At 57.9% G+C, this 19,904-nt stretch overlaps 1 protein-coding gene across 6 annotated transcripts in view; it reads left to right on the top strand.

Annotated features, from left to right (window-relative positions):
- HMCN2 (hemicentin 2) overlaps positions 1–19,904 on the top strand; it is a 172,615-nt gene that overhangs the window by 73,240 nt on the left and 79,471 nt on the right. For all 6 annotated transcript variants that reach the window (XM_055270698.2, XM_055270699.2, XM_055270694.2 and 3 more), the window contains 12 exons: positions 1,011–1,138; positions 4,240–4,494; positions 5,451–5,537; positions 10,469–10,663; positions 11,840–11,970; positions 12,280–12,427; positions 12,833–12,959; positions 14,698–14,852; positions 16,499–16,777; positions 18,335–18,616; positions 19,318–19,426; positions 19,660–19,829. In XM_055270698.2, the coding sequence (XP_055126673.1) occupies positions 1,011–1,138; positions 4,240–4,494; positions 5,451–5,537; positions 10,469–10,663; positions 11,840–11,970; positions 12,280–12,427; positions 12,833–12,959; positions 14,698–14,852; positions 16,499–16,777; positions 18,335–18,616; positions 19,318–19,426; positions 19,660–19,829 (2,066 nt within the window). The remainder of the gene's footprint in view (positions 1–1,010; positions 1,139–4,239; positions 4,495–5,450; positions 5,538–10,468; positions 10,664–11,839; positions 11,971–12,279; positions 12,428–12,832; positions 12,960–14,697; positions 14,853–16,498; positions 16,778–18,334; positions 18,617–19,317; positions 19,427–19,659; positions 19,830–19,904) is intronic.

Raw genomic sequence — 19,904 nt, 5'->3', positions numbered from 1 at the left:
CCCTGAGGATTCTATAAGAGGCTCTGTGAGCCCTGTTTTGCAGAGGAGGGAATTGAGGCTCAGCAGAAAGCAAGGTGGGGGCCAGGACTGGAGCATCCCAGCTCACCAGCTGGTGAGCGCAGGGCCGGCGACTGGGCCTTGGAGTCCCCCACCCCCATGCTGGCTGCGTGCTTTTGAGGCCAGCCAGGGTCAGTGGCCGCAGCTGCCCTCCCTGTTTTATGGAGGCAGGGGCTGTGCAGAGCCAGCACATATGGGCCAGTGACATCATGTCTGCAGGGGGCCCTTGGGGTCCAGCCCAGCTGCAGGAGCCTGGCTGGGGGTCCTAGATCCCTGTGGGATGGGAGTGATGTGACTTATCAAGCTGAGCGAGACTGGGGAGGACAACGATGGCAGCAGGGGTGGGGACTCCACAGCTTCCTCCTGAGGACCCTCAACACAGTTCTGGACGTAAGAGCACCAAGCGACTGCAGTCAGAGTCAGGCCGGCCCTGACACCAGACCAGAGGGCCTCAGGGCTGCCAGCTTCTTCATCCCATACACAGGGCAGGTGTGTGTGGCAGAGGAGGGGGAGTTGCCACCCGCAGTCAACAGGTGTCAAGCAGTGGGCAGGTTCCTGGCCCTGAGCTGAGCCTGTGATAGAGTCTGTTTACCAGCCCTGGCCCAGACACAGGCCGTCTTAGCATGCCCATTTTACAGATGAGGAAATGGACGCTCCAAGAGGTGAAGCAACTTGCCTGAGGTCACACAGCTAGGAAGGATTTAGAGTTTAGACTCGAACCCAAGCTAGTGGACTCCTAGTCCAGTGCTCTTCTTCTCTTACACCAGTAGGTGTGAGACTGGCCCTGGCCTGGTGGTTCAGGGAGGATGGAGGCAGGGGTGGGGGTAGATGGTGGGTGCTGGCTCATTCTCAGAAGGCTTCCTGGGGGAGGTGCCTGGTTCAAGTTGGGTCTTGAGGCCTTTCCATGGGGGTGGGGTCAGTGGGGGTCTCACCAGTGCTCCTCATTCCTGCAGGCATGGCCTCCTCCCGTCTGGCTCCCTGCGTCTGGCCCAGGTCCAGGTGGGTGACAGCGGCCACTACGAGTGCACAGCCAGTAACCCTGCGGGGTCCGCCTCCCTTCGCTACATCCTTGGGGTGCAAGGTAGGACCAGCTGTCAGCCCCGGTCCCTCCCTGTCCCCCATCACCCTGCCTGTCCCTCGGGTCTCTCAGTGCCCCTCCTGTAGCCCAAGCCCAGGTCTGTCAGGCTCTGTCACCTCTCCCTCCGTGCACCTCTGCCACCTCCTCTTGCCACCCCCACTTCCTGTCTCTCTCAGGCCTGTCTCTCTTCCTCCACCCTTTTTCTCCACCTCTCCCCATAGCTCTTGGGGGGGTCCTAGAGACACTGTTCAGAGGCCCCCAAGAACACAGGGCAGAGCACAGTGGGGACCTGGGTTTGGGAGGACAGGTGTCAGGGGGGAACCCATGAAGGTGGGTCTGGCAACATCTCTGCCTGGTGCGCGAGGCCCAGCGGGAAGCCCAGGGCGTGGCGATGGGAAGAGGCCTGTGAGGTGCCACAGAGCCCCCTCCTGCTGGGAGCATCTTAATGCCCCCCCCAAGAGGTCCTTCTGAGCCCCTGCTCCCACCACTGCCATCAACGAGGCACTTTGTGCACCTGTAACAGGAGGTGCCGCTCTCCGTGTATCCCTTCCTCTAGTCCAAGGTCCCTACGTACCCCACTGTGGCTCTGATTCCCAGCCTGGTGGGGGGTCCCAGGAGTGGGCGTTCCCCTGTGAGTCCAGGGCTCATTCAAAGGGAGACAGCCAGTGGGAGTCATACACTGAAAAGGGAGGGCGCTCGTCATCCGAAAGAACCCTGAGAGGCATCCAAGACAGGCGCAACTATGGCCCCAGGGCCCAATCCGCCCCCCTGTTTTCAGAGATCATGAGCCAGTGAAGAATGGCTTCCACTTTTTAAAATAATCGGACAAGCACAAAAAACCAACTAAATAATATTTTGTGACATTTCAAATTTATCTGAAATTCAAATTTCAGTGTTGGCCAGACATAGTGCCTCATGCCTGTAATCCCAGCACTTTGGGAGGCCTAGGCAGGAGGATGGCTTGGGCCCAGAAGTTTGAGACCAGCCTGGGCAGCATAGCAAGACCCCATCTCTACAAAAAATAAAAAATTACTCACTCGCAATGGTCCGCACCTGTAGTCCCAGCTACTCAGGAGGCCAAAGTGGGATGATAGCTTGAGCCCAGGAGGTCGAGGCTGCAGTGACCCGTGATCGTGCCACTGTACTCCAACCTGGGCAACAGTGTGAGACCCTGTCTCAAACAAAACAAAAAACAAAAATTCAGTGTTTATAAATACAAGTTTTATTGGAACACGCCCACGCATGTTCATCTATGTGCCGCCTGTGGCTGCTTTACCCTCTGACGGCAGAGGTGAGAAGTGGAGGGAGCCTGCCTGGCTTCACAGTCCAGCATCCTGACCACCTGACTCTTTACAGAAAAAGTGTGCTGCCCCAGATCTAAGCTCACACCTCATTTTACAGACGGACAAGCTGAGGCCCAGAGTGGGAAGGGGCTCCAGGGTTCCCATGGGTTTGCATGGGGGTGTGAGAGAGACACAGGAACAGGGAGTCAGGGTAATGAACAAGGCCTCAACATTGACAGAGCTGGGTTTGAATCCTGACTCTGCTACTGACTGGCTGTGTGACCTTAGGCCAGTCGCTTGGCCTCTCTGAGCTTTGCTTTCCTCCTCTATAAAGTGAGGCCATAATAAAGCCCATCCCATTGTGGGCATCGAATGCTCAGAACAGTGGAAGCTGTTATTGTTTTCAGCGGGTGTGTGAGAGAGATGGACAGATGGGTGGGGCATCCATGCTTTCTGTGCTCCTGGGCACCCAGGCCCTGGGCTAAGGGGTTGGTCTCCACCCAAGGGCCAGGATCCCATGGGTGGTTTTATATCCAGGCTCCTTCTCAGAAGCTGCGTAGGGGGTGCGTGCACCTCAGCTTCCCTTGAGGGTCCAGGACACTTGTCCCAGTGTCCCATGCAGTGCCTGGAGCAAGGTGGCCACTGGGCTCTGAGAATTCTTTTGTGCCCAGCCAGTCTGGCCCCGCAGGGGCCTGGACCCTTGGACACTCAGACCCAGAGTTGGTGCCAGCTCCTATCCCCTGAGGGAGGGGGGCGACTCTGGCCAAGTCACATAACCTTTCTGAGCCTCAGTTTCCCCCTCTGCAAAATGTGCGGGCATGGATGGCATCACTTGCCATGTAGGAAGGACCGAGTGAGATGGAGGATGAGAAAGTGACTTGAAACCACAAATGTGAAGGAACGGGAAGCCACAGCCAGGGGGAGGGAAGGATGGGGCAGCGGTGCTGCCCAGCTGGAGCGACTCCAGCCACAGCATGCCAGGCACCGGGCTCTGTGTTGGCTGCTTTAGTGCTGCACCTCATTTCATCCCGCCGGGCGGGAGGGGTTGTGATGAGGGGGAACTGAGGCTCTGGCTGGAGCAGGGTCCCTTGGCTATAAGGAGCTGAACTGGGATTGGAGCCACCTCCGCGCATGCTGCCTCCGAACCTTGCTTGGCCATTATGAGTCAAACCCTCTGCCCTGCCTCAGTTTCCCCTGTGCACTGAGCTGGATGAATCCCAAGTGGCGCTTTTTTTTTTTTTTTTTTTTCTTAGAGCCTCCCTCTGTCACACAGGCTGGAGTGCAGTGGCACGATCTCAGCTCACTGTAACCTCCGCCTCCCGGGTTCAAGCAATTCTCGTGCTTCAGCCTCCGAGTAGTTGGGATTACAGGTGTGCGCCACCACGCCCAGCTAATTTTTGTATTTTTAATAGAGATGGGTTTTCGCCATGTTGGCCGGGCTGGTCTCAAACGCCCGACCTCAGGCGATCTGCCCACCTCGGCCTCCCGAAGTGCTGGGATTACAGGTGTGAGCCACCGCTCCCAGCCCTGAGTGGTGCTTCTTAAATGATGTCAGGCACATTGGCGAGGGCAGAGGGATATACAAGCTCAGCTCTGAGGGTTGAGTCTTTCATGAGTGCGTGTGTTCAGGTGAAAGGCCGGAGGCTCACTCACTTTGGGGGAGTCCACGTGAGGTGTCCCAACATCTTTTCCTGCCAGCCTTAGATTGTGCTCCATGACAATTTTGCTGGTTGGTGACATCTGAGATGTGGCTTGGGTCTAGGTTCTGGGACCCTCTCGCCTGGGTCCCCCACCCTTGATACCCCTCCTGTGGCCTCTCAGTCCCCCCTCAGGTGCAGCCAGGCCCCCAGGTTCTGAAGGTGCTGGTGGGAGAAGCCCTGGATCTGAACTGTGTCGCTGAGGGCAACCCAGAGCCCCAGCTGAGCTGGTCCAAGGATGGCGTGGATTTGCAGGGCCAGGGTCCTGAGGGCTCCGTCCACTTCGCAGCCATCAGAACCTCTGATGCCGGGAGGTACCGCTGTGAGGCCTCCAACAGCGCCGGAGTGGATGCCTGGGAGGTGGAGCTCAGGGTGCTGGGTGAGTCTCCCTGGCCCCAGAACCTGCTTCTCCCCAGCTCTCCCAGCCACAGACTGGACTTGGGAGGTGCTCTTCTCTGTTCCGGGCTCTGTGCCTGCCCGTTCCCTTCCTTCCTGGGACAGATAGAGCCCTGGCCCTTTCTGGGACCTTCCAGCCCCACAGCTTTGGGGCTATCCTGTGTCCAGGAGCCTTTGTCAGCCCTTGGGTATGGACCAGGTGGTCCTCAGAGCTCCCAGCAGGGATTCCCTGTACTCCTTACCCTTGGGCGGTGTGACCTGTGGGGCCCCTGAGTACCTGGGTGGACAGAGGCACCTGGAGCAGTAACTGGGGAGTGACACTGGACCCAGGGCCATCCAGACAACCATAGGCCAGTCACCTACACTCTCTGACCCCAGTTTCCTCACCTGCAAAGTGGGTCCAGTAGTATGTGGGGGGGTCCATGTGAGAGAGAGTGTGAAGCACCTGCTGCATAGAAAGTTCTGGATCAGTGGTGCTAGCAGTTTCACTATTAGGAATTTAAAACAAGCTTGGGGCTGTGTGCGGTGGCTCATGTTTGTAATCCCAGCAATTTGGGAGGCCGAGGTGGGCGGATCGCTTGAGCCCAGGAGTTTGAGACCAGTTTGGCCAACATAGTGAAACCTCATCTCTTAAAATAAATAAATAGATAAAAGCTTGGAAAGCCACTGCTGAGAGGGACCACTCATGGCCCCTTGTGTTTGAGGGTACAGCTCAGCCTCCCCAGCCTGTGGGGGCTCGGCCCTGGTGGCTGCACCATGGGGCCTCCCTGCAGGGTGAGCCAGTACCCCTGGCCCTGACTGGGCTTGCCAAGAGGCTAGGAGCTGGGATTCTGGAAGGGGACGCCCTCCCCATTGGCCCTGGGTTCCTTGGAGGCAGGGGTTGAGGGGTCCCAGGCTTTGGGCTCGAGGTAGGAGTGTGGCCATGTTGCCTCCCTACAGAGCCACCACACTGGGGGGCTGATGAGACCAGCGGCCTGCTGGAGCGAGTGGCCGGAGAGAACGCCAGCCTGCCGTGCCCTGCCAGAGGTGAAGCTGCGTCTGGGGTGGGACTGGGGAGGTGGGGTGGGCTGGCCTAGGAAGGTGTCCCCACTCACGTTCCAGTGCCCTGGGTTGCACGTGGCAGGCGGAGCCCACGGGGCACGTGCTCCTTGTCAGCAGCATGCCAGGTGGTTCATCCCATTGTCAACCCTGCAGGATGGTGTTAGCATTCACTCCTTTTTTATTAGGGGCAATCCAGGCCCAAAGGGGTTAAGTGACTTGCCTGAAGTCATACAGCCAGGGTGTGACTCAGAATGTGGACAAGTGTGACCCCTGCCCTGCCCCCCTGTGCCCATCAGCATCTGGAGGTGTGATCGCCAGGGCTGAGGCAGCCCAGGGTCCTTGTGGGTTGGGGCTTCGTGGTCAGCCCACCTCTCCCCATGCCCCTGACTTTCCCACAGAGGATGGATTCAGTGGTTCTGGCCAAACCAGCTTTTCTGGGCTTGTCTTTGGGGCAGGAGCACGGTATGGGGCTGATAGCCATCTTGGGTCAGCTGCCCAGTGCTGACCGCTGCCCTGGCCCTTCCTGGCTGTGTAACTCAGGGCAGTCTCCATCTCCTTTCTGAGCCGCACTTTCCCTGTCTGTACAGCGGGGTTGTACCAGCCCCTCTGCATGGAGCTGCTGTGAGCTCTCAGTGGGACCCCATGTGTGCACGGGGCTGGCAACCTTAGGAGGGCTCAGGAAATGTGCTGGATGCCTGGCTTCTGCCTTTTTGTGAACCCCACGGCCCCACCCAGAAGATCCCTCCTCAGCCCCCGCCACTGCCTCAGTTGCTTCTTTTGGCGTTGGGCTCCTCCATGGCTGGGAGCGCCGCCTCCCCTCTGTGGGGCTGAGGTTCTCTGCAGGGTGCTGTCTGGTGTCTGGTAGCAAGTGGCAGGTCACCAAAGCCTGGCAGGAGGCTGGGGGGCATCTCTAGTCTCGTTCGTTGCTCCGTAAGCCACAGGGTGCCCCGGGAGGCCCCAGAAGGCCCCAGAAAAGGACTCAGGGAGAGGCAGGTAGGAGCAGGGATGGCACCCACCTAGGCAAGGGGAGGACCTGGGTGGGAGCTCTGGGAGCCCCTCTGGATCCCCAGGCGCAGAGCTGCCCACCTGCCCACCTGGCCCCCCGACCCTCCCCGACCCAGGTCCCGGGCCCTTGACTATGGCGCCACCTTGCGTTGGACTCTGCTAACAGCAAGCAGCCGTTCTGCGCTTTGGGGAGGTGGGAGACAGTGGAAGGTGGGACCCACCCGGACCCTGACTGCCACATGCAGCCCTGGTCGGTCAGGGACCAGCCCTGAGCCTGTCAGCCTCACCCAAATCCCGTCTGATAGCACTGCCTCTCCCACCGGGCCTGCCGCCTGGGCTGCCCCGGCCTCCTTCCCGGTGAGGAGGGCCTTGTTTCACAGCCCTGTGGCCTTGAGCTCGGAGCGCTCTAAGGGCTACAGGGATGGGACTGAGCCCAGCACCCTCATGGGGACTCCCTGGGCCCTGCAGTGACACCATCTGCCTCTTCCTCGTGGGGTGGGGTGGGGTGGGGCGTGAGGGCCCACAGCCTGGACACCTACTTGGGGGTGTGTGTGGTGAGTGTGGTGTGTGGTGTGTGGGACTCTGCACAGTGGGGAGGGGGCAACGTGAGTGACTCGGGGCAGCAGCTGGTGCGCGGGGATCTCCTTGTCACAGAGCTGCAGGGCCGCCCTGCACTAGAGCACTTTAGGCTGAGATTGTCTGTGCTAAACCAAGTTCCACAGCAGAAACCCATCACCCCTCCCGACCTGCAGCTCGGAAGGCCTGGCCCCCGGGGTGGCGGGAAGTACAGGGGCTCTCAGGGGAAAGCTGAGGAAGATGAGAGGGGGGTATGCATGTGTGTGAGTGTGTGAATGTGTAGTGTGTGTATGTGGTGTGTGTGTCATGTGTGGGATGTGTGTGCATGTATGTGTTCTCTCTGTGTGTGATGTATGTAGTATGTGGTGTGTGTGTGTGTGTGGTGTTTGGCATGTATGTTGTGCAGTGTTTGGTGTGTGCATGTATGTGTTCTGTGTGTGTGTGGTCTATGTATATGGTGTTTGGTGTATGTTGTATGTGTGGTGTGCACGGTGTTTGTGTATAATGTGTAGTGTGTGGTGTGTGGTGTGTGTATGGTGTTTGGTGTATATGTTGTGTGTGTGGTGTGCACGGTGTTTGTGTATAATGTGTAGTGTGTGGTGTGTGGTGTGTGTATGGTGTTTGGTGTATATGTTGTGTGTGTGGTGTGCATGGTGTTTGTGTGTGGTGTATGTATGTGGTGTGTGTGGTGTGTGGTGTGTGTATGTGGTATGTGGTGTGTGGGGTGTGGGGTGTGTATGTAGTGTTTGGTATGTATGTTGTGTGTGTGTGTATGGTGTTTCGTGTGCATGGTGTGTGTGTGTATGGTGTGTAGCATGTGATGTGTATGTGCTATGTGGTGTTTGGTGTGTGTAGTGTGTGCAGTGTTTGGTATATATGTTGTGTGTGTGGTGTGTGTATTGTGTTTGGTGTATGTGGTATGTGGTGTGTGTGTGTGGTGTGTGTATTGTGTTTGGTGTATGTGGTATGTGGTGTGTGTGTGTGGTGTTTGGCATGTCTGTTGTGTGTGTGGTTTGGTGTGTGTAGTGTGTAGTGTTTGGTGTATATGTTGTATGCGTTGTGTATGTGGTGGGTATAGTTTTTGGTGTGTATGTGGTGTGTGCATGGTGTTTGGTGTGTATGTTGTGTGTGTGGTGTGTGGTGTGTGTAGTGCATGGTTTGTATGTGGTGTGTGGTATATATTGTGTGTGGTGTGTGCACAGTGTTTGGTGTGTATATTGTGTGTGGTGCGTGTATGGCGGTGTGTGTAGTGTGGTGGGTGGTATGTATTGTGGGTGGTGTGTAGTGTGTATTGTGGTTGTGTGTGGTATGTGTATTGTGTGTGGTATGTGTATTGTGTGTGGTGTGTGTAGTGTGTGGTGTGTATGTGCTGTGTGGTGTGTGTGGTGTTTGATATGTATGCTGTGTGTGTGGTGTGTGTATGTTAGTGTGTGGTATGTGGTGTGTATGTGGTGTGTGTGGTATGTGTAGTGTGTGGTGTGTGTGTATGTTGGTGTGTAGTGTGTATAGTGTGTGGGGTGTATAGTATGTGGTATGTATGTGGTGGGTGGTGTGTATAGTGTGTGGTGTGTGTTGTTTGGTATGTATGTGGTGTGTGGTATGTGTATGGTGTTTGGTGTGTATAGTGTGTGGTGTGTGTAGTGCTTGGTGTGTATGTTTGTGTGTGGTATGTTTGTATGGTGTTTCGTGTGTGTAGTGTGGTGTGTGTATCATGTGTGTGTGTGTGTGTGGTGTGTACCCACAGTGGGGAGTGGGGGTAGCAGCCGCTGGCAGTGGGACATTCTGGCCTGCGTTCTGGGCAGAGGATTCCAGAGGAAAATGGGCACAGAGGGATTCAGTAAGTTGCCCAAGGACACGTAGAGCGTGGGTGGACATGGAGCAGGGCCCTGGGCCCTCCCTTTCCCTCATGCCAGCAGGGAGGGTCTCTGGCACTTTACGGTGGGCAGTCAGGGTATGGCGGAGGGGGCAGGGCACCCTCCTGCAGAGATGATGCCAGTGTGCCTTCTACGTGCCATGTCTTCCCCGCCACCATGCTTACTGGTCCTTCCAAGGATGAAAGAGTGAGCGGCCTACAGTGTAAGTGTCTAGCCCTGGGTCCCCGCTGCCAGGGGCGGGCCTTTCTGATGATAATCAGTGTTAGCTACAACAGTCCTGATGACCAGTGCTAGCAGCAGAAGGCGGGTGGGAGTGACGTGCCGATCTGCAAGTGTGGGGACCCCACAGGCTCCCCTGAGTCAGCGCTGGCGGAGGTCAGGGGGCAGGTAAGAGCTACGGCCAGGATGGCGGCAGCAGAGCGCGTGCCTGGGGCTCACGCTGCGACCTCTGGGCAGTGTGCCTCAAAGGGGTCACTTGGAGGACTGGGCTGTTAGCTTCAGCCCACATAGGACCCCCTCTGGGCAGGCTCTGTCCTTGGGGCCCGTGAGTAACAGCTCCACTCCAGCCCAGTGGCACACCTACTGTGTACCAGGCTGTGTGCATGGACCAACATGGGGCGTGTCCTAGAGGTCAAGGGGCTGGGGGGTGTGGCACTCATGGTGGGGCTGGGGGCTGGGGGGTGTGACACTCACGGTGGGGCTGGGGGCTGGGGGATGTGGCACTCACGGTGGGGCTGGGGGCTGGGGGATGTGGCACTCACAGTGGGGCTGGGGGCTGGGGGTGTGGCACTCACAGTGGGGCTGGGGGTTGTGGCTGGCAAAGTGACTGTCCCAGGCTTGTGGAGGGAGGAGCAGAAGCAGGCTGAGCAGAGTTGGGGCCTCCCGCAGGCCCTGACCCCAGGGCACAATGCAGGGTGCTGGAGCACGGTAGCCTCGGCTCGTTTTTGATTTAGTGCCTACTGTTTGCCAAGCACTGTGCAAGAGGCTGGCGGTGGCAGCAGGGAAAATAACAAAGAGCCTGGCCCTCGTGGGGTGGGGACACAGACAAGAGGCAACAGAGACTTGAATCATAGATGCGTCCTCTGGTCACCGGAAAGTGGACGACGATGGCTGAAAAGCAGGGAGGGCAGGGGCTGGGGGTGCCAGTTGGGGTGCAATTCTAAGTGAGGGGACTGGGGCCTTGCTGTGAAGAGAACCAGAAAACAGGCATGCAGTCCCCTGCCTTGGTCCCTCAGGGACCCCAGGAGGCCGTATGGATGGGCAGTGTGGGTAGGTGGCGGGTGTGGGGGTGCCCACAGCTCCGAGGGAAATGCTCTTCCCAGCCTCGGGGGGGGACGGAGGTGCCTGGAGTCCTCCCTGGATAGTCAGTCCCTTTTGCACGGAAGAGATGTGGGGGACAGTGCAGATGTGGAGGGGAAGGTGTCAGGGTGTTTGTACTGATGACTCCACGCACCCTGCCAGGAACGCCCAAGCCGCAGGTCACATGGCGGAAGGGCCCGTCCTCGGAGTCCCTGCATGGCCGGCCAGGTGTGGCGGTGCTGGAAGAGGGGTCTCTGTTCCTGGCCTCCGTCTCACCCACGGACAGTGGAGACTACGAGTGCCAGGCCACCAACGAGGTGGGCTCCGCGTCCAGGAGAGCCAAGCTGGTGGTCTATGGTGAGCAGGGAGCCAGAGCTGGGGGCAGGAGAGGAAAGTGGCAGGGACCGAGGGACGGGCCTGTCTTCCTCCCAGGACCACATCCGGCCAGAGGCCCACAGTGATGCCGGGGGTCTGACAGTACCACGGCATGCCCAGGTGTGGCAGTGCCAGTTCCCCAGGGCCTGAGAGCTTCCTACACAGGAGAATCAGGTCCTGCCACCAGGTGCCAGCGAGGGGGAGGGCTTGAGGGGGCTAGGAGAGTGGCAGGTTGCACTGGACACCCCACTTCCCTAGAGAGACCCCCACGGAGACAGTATGGGGGAAGCACCTGGAATTCCATGTGTCTTTGAGGTTGGTCTAGAGGTGAAGGCATTTTAAAATGACCCCTTGGCTGGGCGTGGTGGCTCGCGCCTATAATCCTAGCACTTTGGGAGGCTGAGGCAGGAGGATTGCTTGAGCCCAGGAGATCAAGACCAGTTTGGGAGAGAGAGACCCTGTCTCTACATAAAATAAACTTAAAAAAATTATTTTTAAAAATGAGCACAGATGGCAGTGCAGAGCCCCAGAGCCCACCTCTGGGTTAAAACTTACCCCTGGCCTCTTCTCACATTCTTGTCCTCAGCAGGGAGAGCGCCCCCACATCCAGGGTGCTATGTGCAGAGGAAGGGGACCCCCCTTGACACAGGCAGTGTGGGTGGGCTGGAGAGTGGTCTCTGCCGGCAGGATGAACTGGCCTCGCTTGGGCAGTTCTAACAGCTCCTAACGCCACCTGCTGCTTCCCCAGGACCAGCTGCTCTGGCTTGCCCTGTAATGACTGGCTTAAGACATTGTTTACAAAAGCATAGCCAGGCCTCACCTTCAGAGATTCTGACTCAGGGGGACCCTCGCTGGTCACTGTGACACCAGGTTGGGTGTAGAACCGGATGCATCTAAGGGGACTCCAGCACCTTTCGAAGCTGAGAGTCAGAAAGGGTGGCATCTGGGCCTGGGCACGACTAGGGGTGTGTCAGTCCCAGGGCAAGGCTGCTGCGGCCATCTGCAGGTCCACAGGACCGTTTGTGGCTGGGCGAACGGGGACAGGCAGACCTTCTCCAACCCCAGTGACGAAGGGGAGGGAATGGCCCAGATGAGGTCCCTTCGGCTGCGGCTCTAAGGGGGCAGGGAAGCAGCTCCTCGGCTCTCCTTGCCCCCAAGTGCCCCCCAGCATCCGAGAGGATGGGCGCAAGGCCAACGTGTCGGGCATGGCCGGGCAGTCCCTGACGCTGGAGTGTGATGCGAACGGCTTTCCAGTTCCTGAGATCGTGTGGTTGAAGGACGGGCAGCTGGTGGGTGTCCCCCTAGGGTGGGTGGGGTATGGGTGGGATTTGGGCTGGGGACAGGCCTTCTGGATGGGCGTTCCTGCGTGTGCCAAGGTGGGGCGGGGAGATGTGACAGGTGTCTTTGGGGGTGCTCTGGGGTTCAGGGCAGTGGAGGACGGTAGTCATGTAGTGAAGCCTGGCAGGGGGCTGCGTGGCAGAGAGCATGGCACCGTTCCAGCCACCAGCCACCTCTTGGGCCTCAGTTTCCTCATTACTGATGCTGAGGGTGGTGGCTGGATCCCCTCTTACTGGCTCCCTCTGGCCTCTCCTACCCAGATTCCTAAGGTGGGCGGCCACCGCCTCCTGGACGGGGGCCAGTCCCTCCACTTCCCCAGGATCCAGGAGGGTGATTCTGGGCTCTACTCCTGCCGGGCAGAGAACCAGGCTGGGACCACCCAGAGGGACTTCCATCTCCTTGTGCTCAGTGAGTGAGGCCTGAGCCCCGCAACTCTCAAGTGTGTCTGGCCCTGTAGCCCCAACTCTTGCAGGCACACCGGGGGAGAGGGTAGACGTTGCCTGCGGAGAGCAGGGGTCACAGAGGGGCGCATGACAGACCCAACCCCCATCCTTACAGAGCTATCAGGCTCGGGGGACAGACATCAGACAGGTGATTAGCAAAATCATTACTGTCACAAGTGCTACCAAAGAACAGTCTGGATGCTGAGGGCTCCAGAGCAAGCCCTTCTGGCCAGGGTTTTGGGGGGCTTCCCAGGAAGGTCGAGTAGGAGGGGGGCCCAGGCTGGGGGGTCTGCACAGACAAAGGCCCCGTGGTAGGCGGGGCTTGCAGGGTTTGAATAGTTTCCCACCCCTCACCCCTTCTCACCCCCAGCCCCTCCTTCCGTGCTTGGAGCCGGGGCTGCTCAGGAGGTGCTGGGATTGGCTGGTGCAGACGTGGAGCTGCAGTGTTGGACCTCAGGAGTCCCCACGCCCCAGGTGGAGTGGACCAAGGACAGGCAGTGAGTGGCCCCCCGCCGAGGATGGCGTGGGGTGGTGCCCAGACTCAGCCTGCTGGATGTGGGGGTTGGGGGAGGTTGAACTCTTCTTGGGGAGCTGACAGGCATGGCATGTGCCACCCAGGGCCCAGACTGAGGGCTGTAAGGGCACCTCCCACCCAGCAGGAGATTAGCCAGGGAGACCCCATTCTTACCTCAGCAAGGTCTTCTCATCTCTTAGCCTTTCCTTTTTTTTTTTTTTTTTGGAGACAAGGTCTTGCTCAGTTGCTCAGATTGGACGGCAGTGGAAGGATCTCAGCTCACTGCAGCCTCAAACTCCTGGGCTTCTTGGGCTCAAGAGATCATCCCACTTCAGCCTCCCAAATAGCTGGGACCATAGGTGTGCACTACTAACAATGGCTAATTTTTAAAAAAATGTTTGTACAGATGGGAGGTCCTGCTTTGTTGCCCAGGCTGGTCTCGAACACCTGGCTTCAAGCAGTCCTCCCGCCTTGGCCTCCCAAAGTGCTGAGATTACAGGCATGAGCCACTGTGCCCAGCCTCTTTTTTTAAACTCACTTTTTCTCTAAGTAAAACTCACATAACGGGCTGGGCGCAGTGGCTCGCGCCTGTAATGCCAGCATTTTGGGAGGCCAAGGCGGGCAGATCACCTGAAGTCAGGAGCTATCAGCCTGCCAACATATCGAAACCCTGTCTCTACTAAAAATACAAAAAAAAAAATTAGCCAGGCATGGTGGCAGGCGCCTGTAATCCCAGCTGCTTGGGAGGCTGAGGCAAGAGAATCACTTGAACCTAGGAGGTGGAGGTTGCAGTGAGCCGAGATCAAGCCACTGCACTCCAGCCTGGGTGACAGAGCGAGACTCCATCTCAAAAAAAAAAAAAAAAAAAATTCCACATAACATACAATTAGCCATTTTAAAGTGTACAGTGGGCCGGGTGCAGTGGCTCACGCCTGTAATTCCAGCACTTTGGGAGGCTGAGGTGGGCAGATTACGAGGTCAGTAGATCGAGACCATCCTGGCTAACACGGTGAAACCTCGTCTCTACTAAAAATACAAAAAAAAAAATTTATATATAGGGCATGGTGGCAGGCGCCTGTAGTCCCTGCTGCTTGGGAGGCCGAGGCAGGAGAATCACTTGAACCCAGGAGGCGGAGGTTGCAGTGAGCCATCACGCTACTGCACTCCAGCCTGGGCAACAGAGCAAGACTCAGTCTCAAGGAAAAAAAAAAAAAAGGTGTGCAGTGTAGTGGCATTTAGTACATTTGCAGCATGGGGCAACATTCACTTCTATTTAGTTCCTGACATTCCATCACCCCAAAAGGACACCCTGGACCCATCAGCAGCCAGTCGCTGTCCCCCTCTCCCCAGCCCCTGGCAACCACAAGCCTGCTTTCCTTCTCTATGGACGTGCCTGTTCTGGGCATTTCACATCACTGGCATCATAGAGTGTGTAGCCTTTTGTGTCTGGCTTCTTCCACTCAGCATATTTTCCAGGTTCATCCGTATTGTGGCGAGTGTCAGAATTGCCTTCACTGTTGTGGCTGGATAATGTCCCGTGGCATGGATGGACCACACGCTGTTGATCGTTCCTTGCTTACTGGACCTTTGTGTTGCTCCCACCTCTTGGTGTTAATGAATGGCCCCGCCTCGCTTTTTACAAGCCACACACTCCCTGTGTGCAGTGTGCCCCGTCCAGCCCCTCGGCCTTACTGGCGCTTTTCCCTTGCCTGTCTCTCCAGGCCTGTGCTTCCGGGAGGCCCTCACCTGCAGGTGCAGGAGGATGGCCAGGTTCTCAGGATCACCGGCAGTCACGTGGGGGATGAGGGACGATACCAGTGCGTGGCCTTCAGCCCAGCTGGTCAGCAGGCCAGGGACTTCCAGCTCCGAGTTCATGGTGAGCCCCAACGCCTTCTGGGACCCCGCCACAGGCTACTCAGGAAGCTTCCCACCCAGCTGCCCGCTGCCTTAGAGGGAGAGTGAGGGCTGAAATGGGGGACCTGGTGAGTGATCCCTGAGTCCAAGAAAGCTGGGGGCTGGGGTTGGGGTTGGGGTCAGGGTCAGGGGATAGAGGTTATCTGGCCCAGCGTTTTCCAAATCCATGGTTTCCATCCCAGCTCTAAAAATTTACTACTTTTTTTTTTTTTTTTTTTTTTTTTTTTTTTTTTTTTTTTTTGAGATGGAGTCTTGCTCTGTCGCCCAGGCTGGAGTGCAGTGGCGCAATCTCGGCTCACTGCAAGCTCCGCCTCCTGGGTTCACGCCATTCTCCTACCTCAGCCTCTCCAAGTAGCTGGGACTACAGGCGCCCGCCACCACGCCCGGCTAATTTTTTTGTATTTTTAGTAGAGACGGGGTTTCACCGTGGTCTCGATCTCCTGACCTCGTGATCCGCCCGCCTCGGCCTCCCAAAGTGCTGGGATTACAAGCATGAGCCACCGCGCCCGGCCTTTTTTTCTTTTTGAGATGAATTCTCTCTCTGTTGCCTAGGCTGGAGTGCAGTGGCACCATCTTGGCTCACTGCAACCTCCCCCTCCCAGATTCAAGTGATTCTCCTGCCTCAGCCTCCCAAGTAGCTGGGATTACAGGCACCTGCCACCACACCCAGTTCATTTTTGTATTTTTAGTAGAGATGGGGTTTCACCATGTTGGCCAGGCTGGTCTCAAACTCCTGACCTCAAGTGATCCTTCTGCCTTGGCCTCCCAAAGTGCTGGGATTACAGGCGTAAGCCACTGTACCTGGCCTAAATTTACTACTTCTGATACCACTTGGAATTATGAGTTACTTTTCTTTAAATGAGTCACACTTCCTTATACTGAAACACATTTATTTAAATAGCCCTTATTCTTATAAAGGATATTTAATATCGAAACTGTGAGCAGAAAACCAGCGCCACTTGGCTAAGGAAGCTGAAAAAACAAACATACCCCATAGAGCAATGTTGTAACTCCTCAAGGCGTGGACTCCGCAGAGGGCGCGCCCTCCGTGCTAAAAAGCGGAGAGTAGAAAGTGCTAGAAAGGTTAGGGACATGCATAGTAGCACCAAACGCAGCCTTTCCTTGCTGTGACCAGGATAGAAGGAGACTTGGGAGGGGCGTAGCCATTCCATTCTGAGATGCAGTTATTTCATGCTGTGCCCATGTGCCCCTAGAATTGTCCTGGGTAGCATCGGTGGTGAGTGACCAGCCCTGTGTGATTTCCTCATCTAGCCCAGCCCCTCATTTCACAGACGGGAGACTGAGGCCCAGAGAGGGGAAGTGGCTCACCCTTGATCTTCCAGTGAGTTAGAGACAGAGCAGGGCCCGGAATCCACACCTGTGGCTCCGCCCCCACCTCCTGCACCTTCCACACCAGCATGTCCCCATGCTGGCCTCTCCCATCTGTCCCCAGACCCCTGCCCTCCTTGTCCACCATGCCTTTTCCACCCCCACAATGGAAGCCTGTGGTGTGTCTTGTGGCCCAAAGGCATGAGTCTGCTGCCCTGGGGAAGATGCCAGAGGCCTCAGGGGCTGCCTGTGACCAGCCCCCACTGCTTTCCTTCTCAGCACCCCCCACCATCTGGGGCTCCAACGAGACAGGCGAGGTGGCCGTCATGGAGGGCCACCTAGTGCAGCTCCTGTGCGAGGCTCGAGGAGTGCCCACCCCAAACATCACCTGGTTCAAGGACGGGGCCCTGCTTCCCCCCAGCACCGAGGTGGTCTACACTAGGGGCGGTCGGCAGTTGCAGCTGGGGAGGGCCCAGAGCTCAGATGCCGGCATCTACACCTGCAAGGCCAGCAATGCTGTGGGGGCCGCAGAGAAGGCCACCAGGCTGGATGTTTATGGTGAGCAGCCAGGGGCCACGGCAGCCAGGGTGGGCAGTGGGAGGGACTCAGCCATGGTGGCCCCTGCCTGTCTCCAAAGGAAGGCTAAGTGGCCACTTGGAGTGGTCAGAGGCAAAAGGATAATGGGACCAAGACATTATCTAGGGAGAAGGGTCCTCCCAGCTCATGCGACTTCCCTCATACACGGAAGGAAACTGAGGCCAGGGGTAGAAGGACCTGTCTAGGAGGCCATGGCAGAGCTAAATGTAGAATCCAGGTCTCCCCTCATGGTGTAGGGCTTTTCACTAAACCATGCCCAGACCCCTGTGACCACCACAATAATTAACTGCCCTTAGTTCATCACTTCTGTAAGCTAGACCAGAGGGGCACTTTGCAGCATCAGCTCATTTGATCAGCTGGCAAAGGGACTTGAGCTCTCGTGTCCCCACTTACAGATGATCACAGTGAAGCTCTGGAGCAGAGAGGTTTCCCCAGGTTCACACCACTAGGAGGTGGTGGGACCTGGTCCATACGTGGGCAGATCTGACTCCAAACCTCACGCTGTGAACCTCAGCATCAGCTCAGCCCTGAGGGGCTGGGCTCTGGGGACTTTTGAAGAACTCAGAGGAAAGGGGGTCGGTGGCTCTGGATGGGTCTGAGCAGGGCCCCGGTGAAGTGTGACAGGGCAGCGTGCAAGCTGATAGGGGTCAGCCTGGCCCCCCGTGGGGAGTCATTTCAGGAGCTCTGGCTTCTAAAGATGCAAAGGGCTTGGGTGTTGGAGCCTCAGGGACCCCAAAGGGCAGTTGAGCTCCATGGGCTCCACGGCAGCCTCTGAAGATGGCCCCGCCACTAGCTCAGGGAGTCTTATTTTGGGACCCGAGGTCCCCCAGGAAATGAAATAGGAAATGTGTATGTTTTTATTAAATTTTCAAAAGGTCTTATGCCCAAATAAGGTTAAGAAGCATTTCCCAGGCCACGGTTGCCCCTTGTCCCCTGATAATGGCTTCATCAGCTCAGCAACTTGAGGGTCTCCTTGAGGGTAGAAGAGAAATTTCTCCTCTGGCATGGCCACCATGGGCTCCAAGCGTAGTTAACATCTGGTCCCCTTGACTGTCGCTGGCTAAGTTAGGAGCCCCCCAAGCCAAACCATCTGGGCTCGGGTCTGCCCCAGTCTTCTGCCTCCTGAGACCAGGGAGGGACGGGACTTCCAGGAGCAGAGCTCTGTCCCAGTCCTGGGGGTCTCATTTGAGTCCAGCAGATACTGGACCTGCTGTGTATAGGCACTGGGGATGCAAGTAGGCTGGCCCTCGTTCCACTCATGCTGGGCTTGCTGGGGTAGCAGCGGGGATGGAGAGGCAACAGTCAGCACCCAGGGGTGGGGTGGTGCACCCAGGGGCTGAGGTGGGTGAGATTGCTGCCCTGGGGTCTGAGCAGGGGGTTCGGCCAGTGGAGGTGAAAGAAGGAAGTGTTTCACATGGAGTGGGGTCGGTGAGGGGCTTCAGCGGGCCTGTTGGGCTGAGATGAGAGCAGGCTGGCGTCCAGCTGTGGTCCCCAAGCCACCCCCTGCCTCTTTTCCAGTCCCACCCACCATTGAGGGTGCCGGTGGAAGACCACACGTGGTGAAGGCTGTGGCTGGGAGGCCTGTGGCACTGGAGTGCCTGGCCAGAGGCCACCCGCCCCCCACCCTCTCCTGGCACCACGAGGGGCTGCCCGTGGCAGAGAGCAACGAGTCGCAACTGGAGACAAGTGGCAGCGTGCTGAGGCTGGAGAGCCCGGGGGAGGCATCCGGCGGCCTGTACAGCTGTGTGGCCAGCAGTCCTGCCGGGGAAGCCATGCTGCAGTACTCTGTGGAGGTTCAGGGTGAGCCCAGCCCACCCCACTCAGAGCTGCCTGGGCTGTGGACCTCTGCCCAGGCCTGCTGCGTGCTTGTCCTGAGAGAGCTCCTGGAGTGGAGGGAGGGTAGGGAGAAGTAACCAGTGTCCCCGCATTGCATGACACAGATGAGGACGCTGAGAACTGGGCTGTGGGGCCGGCAGGGCTAGGAGTGGGCAGGGTGGAGCCTCAGGATCAAGGGTCCCTGACTGTGCCCAGGACCCTGGGCTGGGTCACCCAGGACGGAGGACCTCGTTCTGCCTTCTGCCAATGGAATGGCCCTTTAGGGAGACTTTCCTAATGCCGGCTTGTGGGTGTGGTCCCAGCAGGGTGGGTGGGGACTTCGCCTGCTCTTCCATCCATTGCTGAAGCATCTCAGGTACTAGTGCTGTGCTGACCCCAAGTGGCGCTGGAAATGAAGCTGGGAACAAGGCCAGCCGGACTCCTGAGCCCTCAGTCTGCCAGGGAGGCAGATGTTAAATAATCAGGCCCAAGCCTTTGGGGAGCCCGGGGTGTCCCCTTATCTGCCTTGGGTGGCCCTGGAAGGCCTCCCGGAGGAAGGGCCACTGATAGGGAGACCTGAGAGTGAGGTGCAGCCGGGCCTCGCTCTGAAGGCACTGGGGACTTGGGAGGGTTTGAGGCCAGTGGCTGCTCAGCTCCAAACACCCAGGAGTGTGTTCTGCCTGCAGTGCCCCCACAGCTCCTGGTGGCTGAAGGCTTGGGACAGGTGACCACCATCGTGGGACAGCCCCTGGAACTTCCCTGCCAGGCCTCAGGCTCCCCAGTACCCACTATCCAGTGAGTCAGTGGTGGTGGAGGCCAGGATTGGGGGTAGGCAGAGACCGTGTGCTTTGCGGATTGTGGGGGGAAGTGGACAGGAGAGAGGCTTCCTGTTTCCAGGAGTAGGAAAGAGGCCTGGAGCCACGGCTGGTGAGAGCAGGTGGGAGGAACTTCTAGGCTTCCTGCTTGTCCTGCCCGGCCTGGCCTTCCCTGGTCTCAGGTTGACGTGCCCCCCTCCCTACTCACCTTAGGTGGCTGCAGAATGGCCGCCCAGCTGAGGAGCTGGCCGGGGTGCAGGTGGCCTCACAGGGGACCACACTGCACATTGACCATGTGGAGCTGGACCACTCAGGCCTCTTCGCCTGCCAGGCCACCAATGAGGCGGGCACTGCCGGGGCCGAGGTGGAGGTGTCTGTGCATGGTGAGTGGGCGCCTGGGATTCTGAAGCTGTGGGCAGCCTGAGATGCCAGGGGTGGGTGGCGCCAGAGGGCTGTGG

The sequence above is a fragment of the Symphalangus syndactylus genome, chromosome 3 (genome assembly GCF_028878055.3).
Source record: "Symphalangus syndactylus isolate Jambi chromosome 3, NHGRI_mSymSyn1-v2.1_pri, whole genome shotgun sequence".
NCBI lineage: Eukaryota > Metazoa > Chordata > Mammalia > Primates > Hylobatidae > Symphalangus > Symphalangus syndactylus.
The sequence above is the reverse complement of the archived record's forward strand: the minus strand, read 5'-3'. Positions and strand labels throughout refer to the sequence as shown.